This window comes from Podarcis raffonei, chromosome 4, assembly GCF_027172205.1.
Source record: "Podarcis raffonei isolate rPodRaf1 chromosome 4, rPodRaf1.pri, whole genome shotgun sequence".
Lineage (NCBI taxonomy): Eukaryota > Metazoa > Chordata > Lepidosauria > Squamata > Lacertidae > Podarcis > Podarcis raffonei.
This window is the reverse complement of record NC_070605.1, coordinates 7,318,199-7,338,382: the sequence shown is the minus strand read 5'-3', so window position 1 is coordinate 7,338,382 and position 20,184 is coordinate 7,318,199. Positions and strand designations below refer to the sequence as shown.

Here is a 20,184-nt window from a genome sequence, read left to right as displayed (position 1 = left end):
TATAGACCAATGCAACATTCTGGGGGAGAGAATTTGTGGCGTTTGTTTGTTCGGGTTGAACAACCCTAACAGTGGTTTGTGGTCCGTTTCAATGGAGAAATGGCGACCATACACATAATCATGGAACTTTTTGATTCCTGCCACAATTGCAAGCGCCTCTTTGTCAATTTGAGCATAGTTGCGCTCCGTGGGCGACAACGTACGGGAATAGAAAGAGATGGGCTTTTCCGACCCATCTGGTTCCCTATGACTCAGCACCGCCCCCAGGCCGTATTGAGAGGCATCACATGCCAGGACCAGCGGCTTCGACTCATCATAATGAGCAAGGACGCTCCTGCTACTCAGCATTCCTCGCAAGGAGTCAAAAGCCTTCTGCTGCCCCTGCCCCCATCGCCACACATTCTTTTTCTGCAACAGTCGATGTAATGGTTCAGCTACCGAAGCTTTCTGGGGTAAGAACGAATGATAAAAGTTAATAAGTCCCAGGAATGACTGCAACTGCGTCTTGTTCTGTGGTCGTGGTGCCTCGATGATGGCCTTAATCTTAGCATCTGTGGGGTGGATGCCTGATGCATCAATTTTAAACCCCAAGAAATCCACAGTTGGCACCCCAAAACTGCATTTTTCCTTTTTCAGTTGCAACCCCACCTCCTTGAACTTGAGCAACACTGCACGGACACACGCAACCAGTTCCTGTGGGTCTTTTCCAGCAATCAAAACGTCATCAAAAAATGGCAAGACCCCCGGCAGACCTCTTAACAGGCGTTCCATGAGCCCTTGAAAAATCCCTGGGGCCACACAAACTCCAAATTGTAATCTGTTAACTCTGAACGCCCCTTTATGTGTGACAATAGTCTGTGCTTCCGCTGATTGTGGGGTTACTGGCAGCTGTTGGTAAGCTTGTGCCAGGTCAATTTTGGCGAACACCTTGCCCCCAGCCAGTTTAGCCAACAGATGTGATACGACTGGAATGGGGTATGAGTTTCCCCTGAGTGCCTTATTGATAGTACATTTGTAATCTGCACAGATCCTGACTTCCCCATTTGCTTTAAGGGGCGTGACGATTGGAGTCTCCCACTGAGCAGAGTCCACGGGTGAGAGAACTCCCTGCTTGACCAATTTATCCAGCTCTGCTTCGATCTTGGGTTGCAGTGCAAATGGCACTCGCCTTGGTTTGAGTCGGATTGGGGCCACCCCAGGGTCCAATTCGAAGTCAACTGGGGGCCCTTTATAACGACCCAGTTTTCCATTGAAGAGACCAGCAAATTCTTTGCATAATGCCTCGCTCATCTCAGGGCAGGTTTGGATTGAATTAAGCCCTGATATACTCAGTCCCAGGGCGGGGAACCAGTCAGTGCCCAGGAGACTGGGGCGACTGCCCTTCGCAACCACCAGTTTGAGTACCGCCTGTTTGTCCCGGAACTGTACCCTCACGGCACACATTCCCATGACATGGATGCGGCCCGCTGAGTATGACTGCAAGTTTGCCGGGAAGGGCTCCAGAGGGGGCAACTTACCCCTGGGGAAGAATGCCCTCGCGGTCTGGTCCGACACGATAGTGAATCCAGATCCGGAGTCCACCTCCATGTCGCACAGCTGACCCTCAATCTTCACCTTGACGTGTGCCTTGCCTTGCGCTAGAAACTGCACGACCCTCCCGTTGATCTCCGTTATGTAGTGGCAGTCCTTTAGAACATGGTTTGCCGTGGACGGTCTGCGATGCTCCAGTCTAGTTGCTCCTGTCGCTCCCAACGCCGCCGATCTACAGACCCTGGCGATGTGACCTGTCTTCCCGCACGTCCGGCACATAGCATCCCGGAAACAACAACTCTTCCGCTCATGGTTTCCGCCACAACCAGGGCACCTGCCTCGGTGATCTTTGTGCACTGTGCAGGCCTGACGCACTGACTCGACCCCACAGACTGGGCTTTGGCTCGGAGTAGCCTCTAGCTCGTCCATGGCATGCGCAACTTCAATCTGTGGCTTAGGGGCCTTGCGACTGGCATCAAGCTCCTCTCTTTCATAATTCTCCGTGGCGGTGGCCTCCTTCAAGGCTGAAGCAAGGGTAACCTCTTCTTTAGCCACGATGCGTCTTCTGGCTTTCTTGCTGCTCAGACCACCGATAAACTGATCCAGGAGAGTCTCTTCCAGATCTTGGAAGTCGCAGTGCTGAGCGAGCTTCCGCAGTTCAGCTAGGAATGCAGATACAGACTCCCCAGCACGCTGCTGCCTCTTATGAAACTCCAACCGCAGGGCCATCTTGGTCTCAGTAGGCGCCAAATGGCTTGTCAGGCAGGCAAGGATATCTTTGAGAGGTGTCTCACTTAGCTTCGCTGGAGCAAGCAATGCCTTGGCCAGCTTGAAGGTCTCAGGCCCACAGTAGCTCAGGAATGTGGCCCTTCTTTTGCTGGCATCGGTGATCCCTTGAGCCACTGCGAAGAACTCAAAGTGTTTGACGTAGTCTTCCCACGGGTGGGGCTCTGATGCCTGGAAGGGCTCCAATACCCTTGGACTCTCCATTGTCCTGTGGGCAGGGTCGTCTTCTCAGCCAGTCAGTGAGTCTTGTTCTTAGCTACAATCCGGACTCTGAGGCAGGGCTGCGTTTAACCGCTCCTCAGCATTCCGGATCCCACCTTCGTCGCCAGTTGTTGTGACGTGGGGTTTGTGATTTCAGCTCTCTTGACATAATATGCTGGAGACAGTTCTGTAGTAACACTTCTTTATTTAAGCAAACAAGACTGGGAACTGAGGAGGGGAGAGCTACATTTATAGGGACAGGGAACTAGCTAGAAAGGATACATTTTGGAGGGAACAATATCAGGCAATCACAGTCCTGCCTTTTGGAGGAAACCAATAAGACAGAGGATCCAAATACAGCAGCTTAAATGAACCAATAGTAGCTGTACCCTCTGGAACCAAAAGGCAGTTACTTTACCCTAATGCAAATACAGACAATAATAATACAGATATAAAATCCTTTGACTCAATACACAACAATAAGGAAAGGGTTAACTAAGTGTAAAATGATTACAAGGCTACCCCCCAGGTTGGTTTGTTATTTTCAAACGCAACCTTTTATTATTCCGCAACTTACCACACAATTTCTCTTTCAATTTGCCCTCTTAAAAAATAAAATAAATAAACACACAAAGGAGGAAAACAAAATACAAGAAAATACAAATGTGGACCGGTCCGATCCTTACGGGCCAAACTTGTGTCCCCAGCAGCTCCCGGACTACAATTCCCATCATCCCTCCCCATTGGTCCTGCTAGTTAGGGATGATGGGAGTTGTAATCCAAAACCAGCTGGAGACCCAATTTGCTTTAAAGGGAAAGTAGGCTGGCCCTGTGACACCCTCTGCTGGCCAAAAGCACTGCCCCAGAATCTGAACCACCCCCAGTACTGCTAATTGAAATTTAGAGAGCCCTCTGCCTGGTTCCCTGTAGCTTTGCTTCTCGCAATGAGGGAACCGCCAGAAGGCCCTCAGAACTGGACCTCCGTGTCCAGGCAGAATGATGGGGGTGGAGACACTCCTTCACGTATACTGGGCTGAGGCCATTTAGGGCTTTAAAGGTCAGCACCTTTGAATTGTGCTTGGAAACATACTGGGAGCCAATGTAGGTCGTTCAAGACACGGGGACTGACTGAGCGGATGGCGAGATGCTTTCAGCCTAAGACACTTGCCAGGTTCTAAAATGGCCGTGCAGGTTAGATTCACGACCCTGGCAGGCTGGATTCATCCCGCGGAACATAGTTTGAGGACCCCTGGCCTACAATGACTGGCAGCTGCTCCCCAGTTTCAGGCAGGGATTTCGTCCAGCCCTTGCAGGAGATGTCAGGGGTTGACGCTGGGACATTCTGCATGCCAAGCAGATGCTCTAGGGCTCCCCATGTTTCCCTAGCCTTTCAACGTTATGCTATTAGCAACCCTGGAGATTCCACCTGCCTCTTTCGAAAGGAGAACACTCTCCTGATCAAATAATAATAATAATTTAATAATCAATTTAATAAATAATAATAATAATAATAATAATAATAATAATAGTAATAGTAATATATTTATACCCTGCCCACCTGGCTGGGTTCCCAAGCCACTCTGGGCGGCTTCCAACAAAATATTAAAATACAATAGTCCATCAAATATTAAAAGCTTCCCTAAACATAATAACAACAACCATCCATTTTCAGTCCTTTGAATTAGCAATTAAGCATTTCTGGAAAGGGAAATAGCATACTTTTGTATATTAGCATAAAAAGCGTGCATAAGAAATTCTCATAAATTTCTAGCATAAATTCTCATTTATGATGAGATTGGGATTTATTTATTTTGAACTTCGCTGGGTTCCTCCTTGGCAGCCAGTGCAATTGTTTCAGCAGGGCTAGAACTCAGGACCCGCTGCCTTGAGGGACATCTAAGAGTCGTTTGGCAGGGGAAGGGTCTCCCTTGGGAGGTGGTGGACTCTCCTTCCTTGGAGGTTTCTAAGCAGGGATCGGAGGGCCATCTGCCATGGATGCTTTAGGGAGATTCCTGCATTGCTGGGGGTTGGACTAGATGACCCTGGGATCCCCTCCTATCTCTCCACTCCGGAATTCTAGGAGGAGCTTCCTTGCCTCCTGCAAAGCCCTTTTCCCTGCAAGTTCTTCCTCTGGTTTCTGGCCAAGGGAGGGAGATGCTCAGAGTCCAGCCAAGAGCCTCACCCCCAAAAGGATATCTGGGCATTGGCGTAGCCAGGGGGGCAGTTGCCCCCCAAAATCCATTAAAAATAATAAGAATCTCAGGTTCTGCGGAGCGAGAGAGGGCTGAGCTGGAGGGACTCGGCTTGGCAAGGGTTAAAGGGAAGTGAGCTGCCTTCCTAGAGAGGCCAGGAAGCAAGAGGGGGCCAGGTCCTCCATAGCCAAGGCCCCTCCCTCCCCAGGCCTTTCCTTGCTTTGGTGTCTCTCCTGCAAGGGCTGCCTCGCTGTCCCCTCCTGGGATCTGGTGAGTCTCCTCTCTCTCCCCCCAGAGGGTGCAGTGGGGAGACGGGGGGGGGGTCCCAGGGCTGCAGCAGGAGAGGGTGCCTGGGGGGCCTGATCAGGGAGGGGCCAGGTCTGCCACGCTCTCCTTCCTGGAGATCAGAGGATCCCAAACTCATTTGGCCCTCCGCCCCCCCTTTCGGAAAAAAATCTCCCTTCTTTAAACAAAGGAGTCCCTGGGACTTTAACTCTGTGTGACATCGCTCAGCCTCATTGCACAACAGAGGAAACATGTGCAAATGGTTTTCCAAAGCTGGACGAGGAGGTGAACTAGCCCCCCCCCCAAGAAAACCTCACGTGGAGGGAGGAAGGAAAGGTGGGAGAGAAAGGCCAGGAACAAAGAGAGGGATCCCAGCCCATTTTCTGGCTGCTGCACTGCGGACCAGTTTCCCAGTCGTCTCCAAGGGCAGCTCCCCACGGAGGCCACTGCAGCAATCCCCTCGTACCCAGAGCATGGCATCCCAGGACCACATCCTCTCTGTGCCAAAGGGATTGTTGCTGGCAAAGAAGCCGGAAATGGGCGCTGCTACTCACCAAGCCTCCAGGGACCTTGGCATGAATGGCTGTGTGTGTGTGTGTGTGTGTGTGTGTGTGAAGCTATCTAACAGAATAATAATAATAAATTACCCGCCTAAATTTCAAGGGAGATGTCTTTGGCTTTGCCCACTTGGCCCTCAGGGGGTTGGTCAGATACATACCTGGCCCTCAGAGCAAAGAAAAAGAGACCCCACCCCAGGAGTCTGTCTGGAGAGCGGCAGAGAGTCCAAGTGCAAGAAAAGGAGACAGAAGCAGGGGAGTGGGGGTGGGGGTGGGGAGCAACTCCTGAGGACCCCCACTAGAGCCAAGTATCCATTTTCACAAGATACAAACGATTCTCTTGTCAGTTGGTTCTGACTTCATGCATTGACTGGAAGGCTGCAGAAACCAGGTTGATTAATCTCCCATAAATCCCTTCAGTTGCCTCCACATTTTGCATTGCTAGAAGGCTAGAGACTTAGTTCTTCTCCTCTTTCTTTTCAAAAAGATAGCTCATGGTCTGGGATGCAGTACAGTCCAGCCCTGGTTCCCAGCAAGACTCATCCATGCTTCCTCAGGGAACCATTCCCCACCTTCAGTTGCCTCCAACAACATTTTGCATTGCAATCTTCTTTCTAGGAGAGCTTCCTCTCCTCCTCCTCCTCCTCCTCCTCCTCCTTCTTCTTCAGAAAATAGCTCATGGTTTGCTTGCTAAGGGAAGCTTTTTCTTCCTCTGACCTGCAAATTCTGTAACAAAACAATGTATTTGCTTTGTAGGATTTCCTTGAGCTTTTCAGTACGACAGACAGAACTTGGCAGAAGTCCAAAGGGTTCCTTGCGATCTCTCAGAGGCTTCCTGAGAGCACACATGGATGAGCAAGACTTAGCTGGCCCTGTAACAGGAAGAGGCCATGGCAGCCAAACTGGGAGCAGTGGGGGATTCTGGGAAAACCCAGTGCAGAAGATCCTGGGTGAGGAGGACACCCTCCGCTCAGAGGTGCAGAGCCAGCAGTTGAGGCAGTTCTGCTGCCAGGAGGCCAAAGGACCCCGAGAGGTTTGCAGCCGACTCTACCACTTTTGCCACCAGTGGCTGAAGCCAGAAAGGCACACGAAAGCTGAGATGCTGGACCTGGTGATCTTGGAGCAGTTCCTGGCTGTCCTTCCCCCGGAGATGGAGAGCTGGGTGAGGGACTGCGGAGCGGAGACCAGTTCCCAGGCGGTGGCCCTGGCCGAAGGTTTCCTCCTGAGTCAGGCAGAGGAGAGAAAGCAGGTGAGAGAGACTTTACTCTGGATACTCCCAAGGGGCTCCAAACAGGATGGAGAACATCCCATAATGATCTGCTGATGGCCCATCCATTTTCTGAGAAAGCATCCATGGAATGAGATCTCACACCCTTCAAGTCTTTGTCATTCTCTGTCTAATATTTCTCACCATTCTCTGTTTTAAATCCTTGTTTTTTTTTCAGGGAAAGGATCTCTTTGCAGAAATGGACCTGGATTCCTGTGAGGCAGAGAGGCCTCCATTGGACACAAGAGAGAGGCCACTGGGTAAGGAGGAAGGTGGTTTTTCTCAGTTTGGTCTCATTCTGTTGGTTTTCCAACTCATCTGAGGGTTCTTTTCATCTTGCTTTGGGGGGAGACAGTTGGGAAGAAGGGTCCAGAGGAGGGGAGATGTATTTCTGCACAACTAACATATAAAATGGGCACAAACGTCCAAATGCTCTCAGCAGGTAAGGATTTCTCAAAGGCCCATCTGCAGTTAGAGATGCCCTGTTTCACCTGTGAGAGAATCAGGCACTCCTGGCATCATGCTTACCTATTTTCTCTTGCAGGTGACAGAAGGATGCCGGCAAGACCTCCTGATCCGTCTTTTCATGGGGGCAGAAGGGAAGCAGCAGCTGTGGAACCAGATCAGGTCAGGGGAAGCTGCCTTGTGGGGACAGAGGCTGAGGGATGGAGCAATGTCATGGACTGGTTGGGGACAGAGGAATGGTGGGAGGATACAGCTGGGGAACCAGGAAGGAAGATGGCTGAGAGCCAAAGAAGTGGAGGTAGAAGAAGGATGGGCGGTCAGAGGGGGAAGAGGGGGAAGCCTGGGAAGAGGAGGTGTCAGAAGCTGAAGGGGTTACAGGGCTTAGTGAGCTGGGAGACTCTGTGGCAGAATGCAGTGCAGAATCAGAGGCAGAAGAGGAAGGAGGCGAGTGGGAGAGGAAGGTCGGGAGGCAGAGGTGAGTCAGGATAAGGAAGTGCCACCGGTGGATCCCTCTTCTTTTTCCAGAAGCCACCCTCCCTGCTTGTCTCTCAGAGCCAGGAGACCCTGTGCATTGCAGGAATCTCTGCTAGATCATGCTAGAGACAGATGGCCATTCAAAACAGTCTTATTTTTTTTCTTGACTAGGGTTACCAGACGTCCCCTTTTCGCAGGGACTGTCCTCAGATTTGTGAATAATTCTGCGGACAAATACCATCCCTGGAATGTCCCCAGATTTCATCTAATGTCCCCGGGAAATGCAGCAGTGGCAGTCTCAGCAGCCAAGAGCTGCCTGAGAGATCCCTGCCCCCTCCTGCTTGCACGCAAGTAGCAGTTGGGATGGGGCTGCTCCGAAAGGCAGTGTAAAGCCTCGCTTCGCAGCTAAGGGATCTACGCTCCCTCCTGCTAGCATGCAAGTAGGAATGGAATTGGGGCTGCTCCGATGAGAAGGGAGGCATCGCGCTGCCCGAGCCTTGCCGCTGCTCTTGGCCTTCCTTCTTCGCCTTCCATGCCTGACCCACCGTGCAGCGCTTCCCCACCACCACCACCGAAGAACCAACAATTCAGGGGCTACCCAGGCTCATGGAGAAAGGAGATAGAAGCCTCGGAGGAAGGGGAACCGTGGCGGTTGAGGTCAAGGTGGTGGCCGCCCCTCTGCCACCTCCATCGCTGCAGCATCAACGTACCACACATATAGTATTATTTATTTATATATTTATACTTAGTGTCCCCGGATTCATTGAAAAAAATCTGGTAACCTTTTACAAGATTCATCAATGAATGCTAAAATTGGTTTCTAAGTGGTGGACAAATGTGAACAAATAGTGGCCTGGATTCACCTAACCAGCCCCATCGGCTGCAAAATGGGGCCTGCCCCCCATTGCTCCCCCCTCCATGCCCCCATGAACCCCTTGAATTTGGCTCTAGGGCATTGGGAGGGAACTCCCTAGAACAGCTCAGGAGGAGAGGAGAAAGTGGATCCTTCCATCAGGCAAACTGGAATGCTTGCGTAGGCAAAATGACTTGGAAAACACAATGTGGAGAACCACGTATTTGCACAAAGACAAATACGCATAATTAAAACGCAGAATAAAATAAGCATCCATATTTGAAATGTGCAGCAAAGCAACCCTATTGAAACAACACCACAATATACAGGAAGGAAACAACAGAGCATTGTGTAGCAGATCATATTTCTGCTGTCTCAGAGGAGGACATTTCCATTTTCATTTAGGGTTCATTGTGCTTTGAAGATGTCGCTGTTCGTTTCACGGACGAGGAGTGGGCGTTGCTGGATCCTGACCAGAGAGCTCTGCATAAGGATGTCATGGAGGAGAATCGTGGGATCGTGGCCTCTCTTGGTAAGGCTCCCTGTGGGATCGCCATATCAGACTGGAACTTCAAAAACTACCTCTATGGGACCAACCTCATCTATTTTCACAAAGCTCAACAGTGCCCCCTATAACACCTGGGAACCTAACACCCCCACAATAAAGAGTAAATTACAGTTTTTTCTTTGAACAATCTTTCTCAAATTATTCCTTTTTCTAGCAGGATTGGGCTGGTCTGAACTTCTGAGGCACAAATACAAGATGGGTGACACCTGGCTTGAGAGCAGTACATGTGAAAAGGATCTAGGAGTCTTGGTTGACCACAAACTTGACATGAGCCAACAGTGTGACGCGGCAGCTAAAAAAGCCAATGCAATTCTGGGCTGCATCAATAGGAGTATAGCATCTAGATCAAGGGAAGTAATAGTGCCACTGTATTCTGCTCTGGTCAGACCTCACCTGGAGTACTGTGTCCAGTTCTGGGCACCACAGTTCAAGAAGGACATTGACAAACTGGAACGTGTCCAGAGGAGGGCAACCAAAATGGTCAAAGGCCTGGAAACGATGCCTTATGAGGAACGGCTAAGGGAGCTGGGCATGTTTAGCCTGGAGAAGATGAGGTTAAGGGGTGATATGATAGCCATGTTCAAATATATAAAAGGATGTCACATAGAGGAGGGAGAAAGGTTGTTTTCTGCTGCTCCAGAGAAGCGGACATGGAGCAATGGATCCAAACTACAAGAAAGAAGATTCCACCTAAACATTAGGAAGAACTTCCTGACAGTAAGAGCTGTTCGACAGTGGAATTTGCTGCCAAGGAGTGTGGTGGAGTCTCCTTCTTTGGAGGTCTTTAAGCAGAGGCTTGACAACCATATGTCAGGAGTGCTCTGATGGTGTTTCCTGCTTGGCAGGAGGTTGGACTCGATGGCCCTTGTGGTCTCTTCCAACTCTATGATTCTGTGATTCTGTGATCTTAAATGTCAGCTTCAGAATTGTTAGGAAAGATAAGTGGCTTCAGGTTTTTGTTTTTGCTCCTGTCAGTCTTGGGTTGACCAAAGAGACGACTGACATTGGAGATGGCACCACTGTGATAATAATAGTAATTTTTATTTCTATCCTGCCCATCTCTCTGGGTTGCCTCAGCCACTCTGAGCGGCACAACACATATATAATCATGAAACATAAATAATAATAATCTGAACCCATATAAAAAGAACATTAACTTTAAAATTAACAACTTATACTAGAGGCCAAACTTGTGTAAATCTTTTGTGAAACGTGTATTTCTGAGGTTTGATGTCTCATAACACCACTTTTGTGTGGAGTAATACCATAAAATTATAGAGCAATGGAAAGACAATTTAATGAAGAATGTAATGCAATGACTTTTATGAAGGAGTATTTATTAGAACAGCAATCATAAAGAAAAAAACGTGAAACCTTTGGTAACCATTGGTAACCTTTAGCTTTCATTACGGCCTTACAACGCCTTTCCATGAAGTGAACCAAGTTTTTAGTTCTGCAGCTGTAAGAATGCCAAACCAAGACTGAATTATTGTCTCTGTTAATTGGGCTTTATTGCTGGGTTGCTTCTGACTAATAAGTTTCTTTAGTCGGCTCTATAGATTTCTGATTGGGTTAATGTTTGGGCTATTCCCAGGCCATTCCGGCAGTGAAATAAGATTATCTTGAAAGCACCTTTTGCACTCAGCAGCAACATGACATGGAGCTGAATCTTGTTGAAATAGAAAACAAACAAACAAACAAACAAACAAACAAATATAAATGCTTCCGTATCTGGGTAAAGATCACCTGTGGAACACTTCAGTTTGGGCTCAAGTATTTCATTGATGCGTTTTGTTGTTGTTTAGTCGTTTAGTCGTGTCCTACTCTTCGTGACCCCATGGACCAGAGCACGCCAGGCACTCCTGTCTTCCACTGCCTCCCGTAGTTTGGTCAGACTCATGTTTGTAGCTTCGAGAACACTGTCCAACCATCTCGTCCTCTGTCGTTCCCTTCTCCTTGTGCCCTCCATCTTTCCCAACATCAGGGTCTTTTCCAGGGAGTCTTCTCTTCTCATGAGGTGGCCAAAGTATTGGAGCCTCACCTTCACGATCTGTCCTTCCAGTGAGCACTCAGGGCTGATTTCCTTCAGAATGGATAGGTTTGATCTTCTTGCAGTCCATGGGACTCTCAAGAGTCTCCTCCAGCACCATAATTCAAAAGCATCAATTCTTCAGCGATCAGCCTTCTTTATGGTGATGCGTTTTACATTCCCATTAATGACGCATATTCTGCCCACACCTTTTGCTGCCATGCAACCCCAGATCATCACACTATCTGCGTGTTTCACGGTCGGTGTAATGCAAGTAGGATGTAAATCTCTGATTCTCGCATATTTCATGCCATCAATACCAAGCAAGGAGATTTGGGTCTCAGTGCTCCAAATAACACTGTCCCATTGTTCCACTGTCCAGTTAACATGGGTTTAATCATGAGAGATAACAATGGCTTTTTTAAAAAATTCTAACATTTAGACCAGTCCTAGCACTCAACTTCACAGTACATTGCTCCATGTCATCTTGTATACACCCATATGATTTTCTTCTGTCATGTAGGGACAGTCTCTCCATTCTTTGATCGTTATCTGCCCTTGTGCACTTTTTCCTGCCTTTACCAGTCTGATTTTATAGTGATTGAGTCTCTTTATACCTCTTCAAAAATATAGAAAGGCCATCTTTGGTTAAGTTTTTCCCAATCTTTCATCTAATTTCTTCATAACAGTAGCCTTGTTCACTTAATACTACAATTTTACATCTCTTTCTGGGTGACCAGTCAACTTTTTGTGCCATTTCTATAATTTTATAATGTTTTACAACCTAAGCAAATTGTGCTTTCTTTCTCTGGTTACTTGGCTATAACATTTGCTAGAATGCGGATAATTAAATGAACTTTGTTGAATTGCATTCTTGATTAAATTATCTTCCCATTGATATATAATTTTATGATATTACTCCAAAAGAAGTGGTGTTATGAGCCATCAAACCTCTGAAATACACTTTTTTCCAAAAAGCTTCAATAATTTTGACCACTACTGTATATCAAACAAAGCAACATTCAACAACACATCACAATCTCATAATTAATATGTTGGTTAATGACAAACAACACAGGTAATGAGCACACACCCTTCAGTTCTTCTCCATTTGTTCCTGAGGCTCTAACCCCTTTTTGTCTCCATTGCAGATTGTGATGAAACGGAAATAGGGAACAAAGGTGACCATGACAAAATCCCCAGAGAGGACAAGCCATGTAAAAATTTGGAGTGTGCAGAAATGTGTAGTCAGAGCTCCCATTCCACTTCCCATCAACAAAATCTCATTGGAAAGAAACTCTATCAGTGCATGGAATGTGGAAAAAGCTTCCGTCACAGCTCCAAACTCACTACCCATCGAAGAATTCATACAGGGGAGAAACCCTATCAGTGTGTGGAATGTGGAAAGAGCTTCAGTCAGAACTCCCATCTCACTTGCCATCAAAGAATTCATACAGGGGAGAAACCCTATCAGTGTGTGGAATGTGGAAAGAGCTTCAGATTCAGCAACGATCTCACTTCCCATAAGAGAATTCATACAGGAGAGAATCCCTATCAGTGCGTAGTATGTGGAAAGAGCTTGAAGAATAACTCCAGTCTCACTTCCCATCAGAGAATTCATACAGGGGAGAAACCCTATCAGTGTGTAGAATGTGGAAAGAGCTTCAGGAAGAGCTGCGATCTCACTTGCCATCAAAGAATTCATACAGGGGAGAAACCCTATCAGTGTGTGGAATGTGGAAAGAGCTTCAGTCAGAGCACCCATCTCACTTCCCATCAAAGAATTCATACAGGGGAGAAACCCTATCAGTGTGTGGAATGTGGAAAGAGCTTCAGTCAGAGCTCCGATCTCACTTCCCATCAAAGAATTCATACAGGAGCGAAACCCTATCAGTGTGTGGAATGTGGAAAGAGCTTCAGTCACAGCCACCGTCTCACTTCCCATAAAAGAATTCATACAGGAGCGAAACCCTATCAGTGTGTGGAATGTGGAAAGAGCTTCAGTCACAGCCACAGTCTCACTTCCCATAAAATAATTCATACAGGGGAGAAACCCTATCAGTGTGTGGAATGTGGAAAGAGCTTCAGGAAGAAGGACATTCTCACTTCTCATCAAAGAATTCATACAGGGGAGAAACCCTATCAGTGCATGGAATGCGGAAAGAGCTTTAGTCACAGCAATAGTCTCACTTCTCATCAAAGAATTCATACAGGGGAGAAACCCTATCAGTGCATGGAATGCGGAAAGAGCTTTAGTCACAGCAATAGTCTCACTTCTCATCAAAGAATTCATACAGGGGAGAAACCCTATCAGTGCATGGAATGTGGAAAGAGCTTCACTCAGACATCCAGTCTCACTTCCCATCAAAGAATTCATACAGGGGAGAAACCCTATCAGTGTGTGGAATGTGGATGGAGCTTCAGTCAAAGCTCCAAACTCACTTCCCATAAAAGAATCCATTCAAAGGTGGGAAAAACCATTTTACAGCTTTAGGAGCTAAGAAATCCGCACCTTTATTACCTGGCATTTGGCTGATTGACATTTAATGCCTTTTGAACATGTGGTGTTTTGTGTTTTTATTTTGTAACCATCCTGAGACCTGTGGGTGTAGGAATAGGTACCAATGTTTAAAGACCTAGGCGTCTCCCCCCCCCCATAAAATATTTAAGGAGGCCTGTGGCGTCTGCTTTCCTAGGTTTATGACATCATACTGGGTCATAAGGAAAGGGTTAAATGTGTAAAATGAAAGTGTAAAATGATTAACCAGTAGGAACCCAAGGGGAGGAGTTAGAGTTGTTAAGAGGTGAGTCTGGAGTTAGAGAAGGAGGGAGCATAAGTCTGTGGGTTGGGCTAGTTTGATGCGAGAAAGTGAGAGAATCTGTTAAGAGGAGTCAGTTAAACAGCTGGGATAATCAGTTAGAAGGTATTAGGAAGGTATAGGCTGGTAATAAAACTAAGGTTAAGGAACTGACAAGAAAAAAATGCGGAAAGAGCTTTAGTCACAGCAATAGTCTCACTTCTCATCAAATAATTCATACAGGGGAGAAACCATATCAGTGTGTGGAATGTGGAAAGAGCTTCAGTCACAGTCAGAATCACACTTCCCATCAAAGAATCCATACAAAGGTTGGAAAAACCATTATACAGATTTAGGAGCCAGGCAAATCCACACTTTTTAAACCAGTCCTTGGCTGATTGACATTTAATGCCCTTTTAAAATGTGGTGTTTTGTGTTGTTGTTTTTTTAATGTTGTAACCATCCTTAGACCTGTGGGTGTAGGGAATAGCTGCCAACTTTCTGCACCACCTAGAGTACCCACAGAATTGTGGCTTCTACTGGCAACACACATAGGAGAACAAATGAAAGACAAACACAAGGGGCAGGAAAAAACCTGGAAAGGGCCATACCAAATGGACATCCGGTGTGAAGAGGTCACTGTCCCCACTGCTGAACAATGCCACAGGTAGAGGATTTGAAATGCTAGAAGTGTTCTCGTGGGCAAGGGGAGCTGCTGGGAAATTGAACTACGGGCTCAAAATATTACTTTTTTAAAAAGTTGCTGCCATTATAGGCATTACAGGCAAAAAGATGGAAAAAACTGCGACCAGGGCTACGTGCTGAGCTGGGTGATTGACAGTGGGGCCAGTCACCACCTCATGCCATCGCCATCTAGTGTTTTTTTGTGGAACTGCAAGGCTGTGAAAACTGGAAGAAGTGTAACTCTTGCAGATGGTTCCAAGCACCAAATAACTATGTCTGGCTCTGTTTATTGTTTTTTTTTTACAGGCGGAGATTGAGGCCTATGTCGTTCCAGAGATGCAGTGCTGTTTGCTTTCTGTTTCCTCTCTTGTCCATGATGGATTCAAAGTGTGTTTTGAAAATAATGTTTATTCCATTTCCAGAGGTGGGCAACAACTGGTCAGTGTTGAGTGCAAAGACAGGCTGTTTGTGCTAGAAACGCCTATTGCAGGTAAAGGTCCCACTGAGGATGCACAAGCACAGTGTGCTAAGGTTCCCATTCATGATGGGTGCCATCATGGCATTTGGCACCAGAGAATGTCATATGTCAACTGGGGGTACGTGAAGAAGGTCCCAGGGTGCACTGAGGGATGCAAGATGAAGGCATGTGACAAATACCTGGAATGCAGGGCCTTCAAGAAAGCCAAGGTTCAGACGTGCTCTTATCCTAGGTGTGACAGGGTAACCACAAAACTTTTTGAGCTAGTCAATGCAGACCTTTGGAGCCATATGCCAGTTGCCAGGTGGGGTGGGGCCAAATTTGTGTTATCTCTGGTGGATGATTATTCCAGAAATGGGTGGATTTTCTCTCTGAAGCACAAGTGAGAGGCCGCTGCTTTGGTGAAAGACAGGATAATGGCAGTAGATCAACAGATCTCACTGCAGGTCAAGAGCTTTCAATCAGATTGCGGTGGAGAGTTCACCAGGTCTGTGTTGCAGAACTTCTGCCAGAAAGGCATATGTCACAGGTTGACTAGCAAATTCTCCTCAGGAGAATGGAGTTGCAGAATGCAGGGAGAGAACGCTGCAGGAGGCAACCGGAGCCATGCTCTTTGACACAGGGTTGCCCCAGCAGTTTTGGGTGGAAGCGTGGAAATCTGTGTCCTTCACTCAGAACCCTTCTTACAGTTCTGTAGTAGGGGACACGCCCTATTTTCTGCTGCCCAAGGTGCATTTCTTCTTCTTTTCCTACAATCCCTAACAATAATGCTTCAGGCTTTTTTACAAAAGTTAATTGGAACATTTTCTTCAACTTATTGTATATCATTTCCCAGAATTTTTTTATTTTATTACAATCCCACCGCATATGGTAAAAAGTCCCTTCTTTTTCTTACCTTTCCAACATATATTTGAGCTGGTTTTATACATTCTTCCTATCTGCACTGGTGATATATAGCATCTATACATCATTTTCATGTAATTTTCTTTCAGCAAAGAGCAGTCTTTAAATTTTAAATCAGTTTTCCACAATCTTCCCCAATCTTCAAACATTATATTACGACCTATATCTTGTGCTCATTTAATCATGACTGATTTCACCTCTTCATCTTTTGTTTCCCATTCTAGCAGAATACTATATGCACCTTTCAGCAACTTCCCTTTCCCTTCTACGACTTCCTTTTGAAATCTAGATGTCGTGTAGCTAAATCCTTTCTTATTGTCTTCTTTGTATATTTCATGTAGTTGCCGATAGCGTAACCAACTCTGAAAGTGGTCTTTTATTTCCTTGTAATCTCTTTGTTTGCATTTTCCTTCTTGATCCTTTAACAAGTCAGCATACGTAAGCCACTTTCCTTTCTTTCCAAGTGGTTTGAGCAGTAAAGCTTCATGTGGTGAAAGCCACCAAGGGGTCTTCTGTTCTAACCTATCTTTATACAGTAGTACCTCGGGTTACATACACTTCAGGTTACACACTCCGCTAACCCAGAAATAGTGCTTCAGGTTAAGAACTTTGCTTCAGGATGAGAACAGAAATCGCGCGGCGGCAGCAGGAGCCCCATTAGCTAAAGTGGTGCTTCAGGTTAAGAACAGTTTCAGGTTAAGAACGGACCTCCGGAACAAATTAAGTACTTAACCTGGGGTACCACTGTATCTCTCCCATATGCTCATTAGTGATTTCCTAATAATATGGTTATACAAACTTTTTTTATATACCTTCCCTTTCCCATGCCATAAATATGCGTGAAACCCCCCTCCCCTGATAAACCTGAAAATTTATTTCTGCCATTTTTTGAAACATTTTGAAAAATCTTTCACAATTACTGGGACTGATTGAAAGAGGAATAGCATTTTTGGCAGAACATTCATTTTAACCACTTAAATTCATCTAATCTAAATACTGGACTACACAATAGCCCGATCTATTTGAAACCTTAAAATGCATGAGAATCCTCCATAGGGCTGTAGGTAATAAGACACTATACATTGAACATAAAAGCAATTATACACAAAAATTGGGTGTCCCCCCCCCTTGTGGAAATAACATACTGTCAGACACATGTTAGCATTCCTACATAATATCACACAATACACCATATACTAATTAAATATCAGTTGCATATCTTGAGGCAATTGTGATCTTTTACATATCTTTTCAATCCTGGGGCACAGAGTCTTGAGGTTTAAAAGGTGAGAGAATGTGCTTGCAATTCAACTTTCCCCCCTTTGTCAGCCCCCCCCCCGTCAGTCTATATCCTTTGGAAAGAGATAGCTGTGGTCACTCTGGTGTCTTTTGTTGTTGCTACTGCAGGTAATGAATAGTCTTGTGGTCACGAGGTCTGCGTTGGCATCTGTAGAAGGGATATCCTGTAGGTGGGGGGCAGGACTTTTGGGACTTAATGACACAGTTATAAAGGGAAGAGGTAAAAGCCAAAAAGGCGAGAATCTTCTTGAGTTTTCTTGGGAAGCTGCAAGCATTTTATTCATTTCACTATTATTATCTTAGCGAGTTAAGCATTTTATTCATTTCAATATTATGATCACATTTCCATATACCGGTATTTACTACTGTTATTATATGCTAAAAATACAAAAAAAGTAAAAATATAAAAAGAAAACAAAAGTAAAAAAGATAGATTACCAGTTAAACATTTTCTTCCAGATGAAAAATTAATGGACTTGATTCAAAGATAGCAGATTTTTAAAAAAGTTATTATTAAATATTAAATAATACAAAGATATTATCAAAACCACACAGATTGTTACTGGACTGGAACCTTAAGGACTAGGAGGTGAAGGAGGTGATGGTGAAATGGGCACACGATTGTAGCTATCCAATCAAGATGAAAAATGGGGGGAATTATGGAAAAAGACATAAAATTCACCATGTGCTATCTGATTTTTAGATGGTACCTGACCCCATCCAAATCAGTCAAAATAAATAAGTATCAGCAATAAGTGCTGCAGATGCAGACAAAATGAGGGAACCTTATTCCACAAGTGGTGGACATGTCCCCAAAGGGAAAATAAAATAAAGTAAAAAAAAAGCTATTTATTTTAAAGAAAACCAAAGCTTTCCTATTTGATATTCTAACAATAAGCATACCAAATGAAAATAAAAGAGTGTTTCTTTACACAACAACAGCGGCTAGGATGTTAATAGCAAAATACTGGGAAATGAGTTAATATCAACAAAAGATGAGTGGCAATTAAAGTTGTGCTAGTACCTTGAACTAGCCACAATGCCAGAACTTCCAAGAGACTGAGATCTACTCCCAGTAATAAAAATCCTGCTAGTGATCTACCCATTGTCTTTGCCCAGAGTTCTTGAGCTTTTCTCAGGGAGCAGTGACCAGAGCTGTGGACCGAACACTAGATCATTTAACAAATTAAAATTATATAAACAATTGTGCTATAAAAGTACATGCCATATATGAAGTATCACGATAATAGAACTTTTAACACAGTGGTTTCTTCGGTGAACAACAACTCTTGCAGTGTATATAGACAGGCGCAGCATTGATTTTAGCTACAGGTGACAGAAATCTGCAGCTGTAAGGTTCTCTTCTTTAAGTGACCCCTTTAAAACAACAAATGTAAAACAAACTTTATCCATCACAGGTTTGTTAATTTGTTAAAATATGTTGAATTACAACATTATATTCATTTATATTACTTAGAATATGTACAACGGATGGAGCCCATGAGAGCAAAACAGGGCATTATTCCGGAAATCCTTGTCAACACTGTGGAACTGTAATAGGCTCCAATTTGGACTTTATGAACGTATGTGGAACAGCAACTAGCAGACATTTGGTCTTTCGAATGAACTGATTTACTGGGGACTTCCATCTATATTATTGCAATTTATGTGTTGTTTATGTGCAAGATATTGTGATAAGAATGTATAGAAGAGTATTGTTTATGTGAATGCACAGCCGATTACATCTTGTGTGTTTGTCAATTCCGGGAACAGCATTCCTGACCCAGATTTTCACAGGAAGTCCCTAAGATGATTCCCCTTTCAAACAGGATACGTGAACCTAGGACAGTAGGGTCCTCCTCTCTGGCAGATGGAGAAACCCTTCCTCAAAGCCCCCCTCCCCCACTTCCCCATGGGGTCTCCCACACCACCCATCACTCACCAGGATGGCTTTGGCCGTCTCCTGCTTGGAGCACTTCTGGGTTCGGAGCCCCCTGGGCTGAGCTGCCTGGCAGTTCTGAATCACCTCCGGCAGGTACAGCTGATCTTCCTCCAGCAGCTGAAAGGCAAAAGTCAGTTCCTCACGAAGGGAGGGCTTCTCCACATTCGAGAGGGCAGAGTGGGGGGCAAGGAGGGCAGGTCTGAGTCCCTGCTCTGGTTCTCTCCAATACTCACCTCTGGGGGAGGGATGTGCAACCGCACATCTGCAAAGAGAAGGACATGGGGACAGGTGAGTCCGTCTCTGAGCTCCTGGCAAGGCTATTCCAAGAGTTTTCTCCTGGATTCCAAGTCCTACTGCAGGGGATGAGGGACACCCCAGGCCTTAGGGGCCAATCCTGGTCTCCTTCAAGCAGAATGTGGCTCCCCAGGCCAGGGGTAGGTAAACTAATCCGGCCCGTCTTCTCAATCTGGCCCGTGGATAATTCGGGAATCAGTGTGTTTTTACATGAGTAGAATGTGTCCTTTTATTTAAAATTTATTTAAAATGCCTCTCTGGGTTATTTGTGGGGCATAGGAATTCATTCATCCCCCCCCCATATAGTCTGGCCCCCTACATAATAATAATAATAATAATAATAATAATAATAATAATAATAATAATTTATTATTTATACTGAAGGGAGGGTGTTCCACAGGGTGGGCGCCACTACCGAGAAGGCCCTCTGTCTGGTTCCCTGTAACCTCGCTTCTCGCAATGAGGGAACCTCCAGAAGGCTCTCGGAGTTGGACCTCAGTGTCCAGGCTGGACGAGGGGGTGGAGACGCTCCTTGGTCTGAGGAACGGTGGACCGGCCCACGGCTGAAAAAGGATGCTG

General features: G+C 45.8%; 3 protein-coding genes across 4 annotated transcripts in view; all 3 read left to right on the top strand.

Moving 5' to 3' along the window:
* The window catches only part of LOC128412221 (zinc finger protein 501-like), a 35,128-nt gene extending 21,258 nt beyond the window's left edge, over window positions 1-13,870 (top strand). Inside the window, exon 2 of the mRNA XM_053385098.1 lies at window positions 12,359-13,870. Within this exon, the coding sequence (XP_053241073.1) occupies window positions 12,359-13,701 (1,343 nt within the window). The 3' untranslated portion in view covers window positions 13,702-13,870. The remainder of the gene's footprint in view (window positions 1-12,358) is intronic.
* Window positions 1-20,184, top strand: part of LOC128412207 (zinc finger protein 420-like) — a 378,482-nt gene that overhangs the window by 24,179 nt on the left and 334,119 nt on the right. Inside the window, exons 1-2 of one of the 2 annotated variants that reach the window (XM_053385065.1) lie at window positions 4,902-4,979; window positions 6,308-6,800. In XM_053385065.1, coding sequence (XP_053241040.1) covers window positions 6,399-6,800 — 402 coding nt within the window. In that variant the 5' untranslated portion in view covers window positions 4,902-4,979; window positions 6,308-6,398. Of the gene's footprint in view, window positions 1-4,901; window positions 4,980-6,307; window positions 6,801-20,184 lie in introns of those variants that run through there. The other variant, XM_053385067.1, reaches the window with a different exon arrangement.
* LOC128412213 (zinc finger protein 345-like) overlaps window positions 1-20,184 on the top strand; it is a 71,571-nt gene that overhangs the window by 24,232 nt on the left and 27,155 nt on the right. The window lies entirely within an intron of this gene.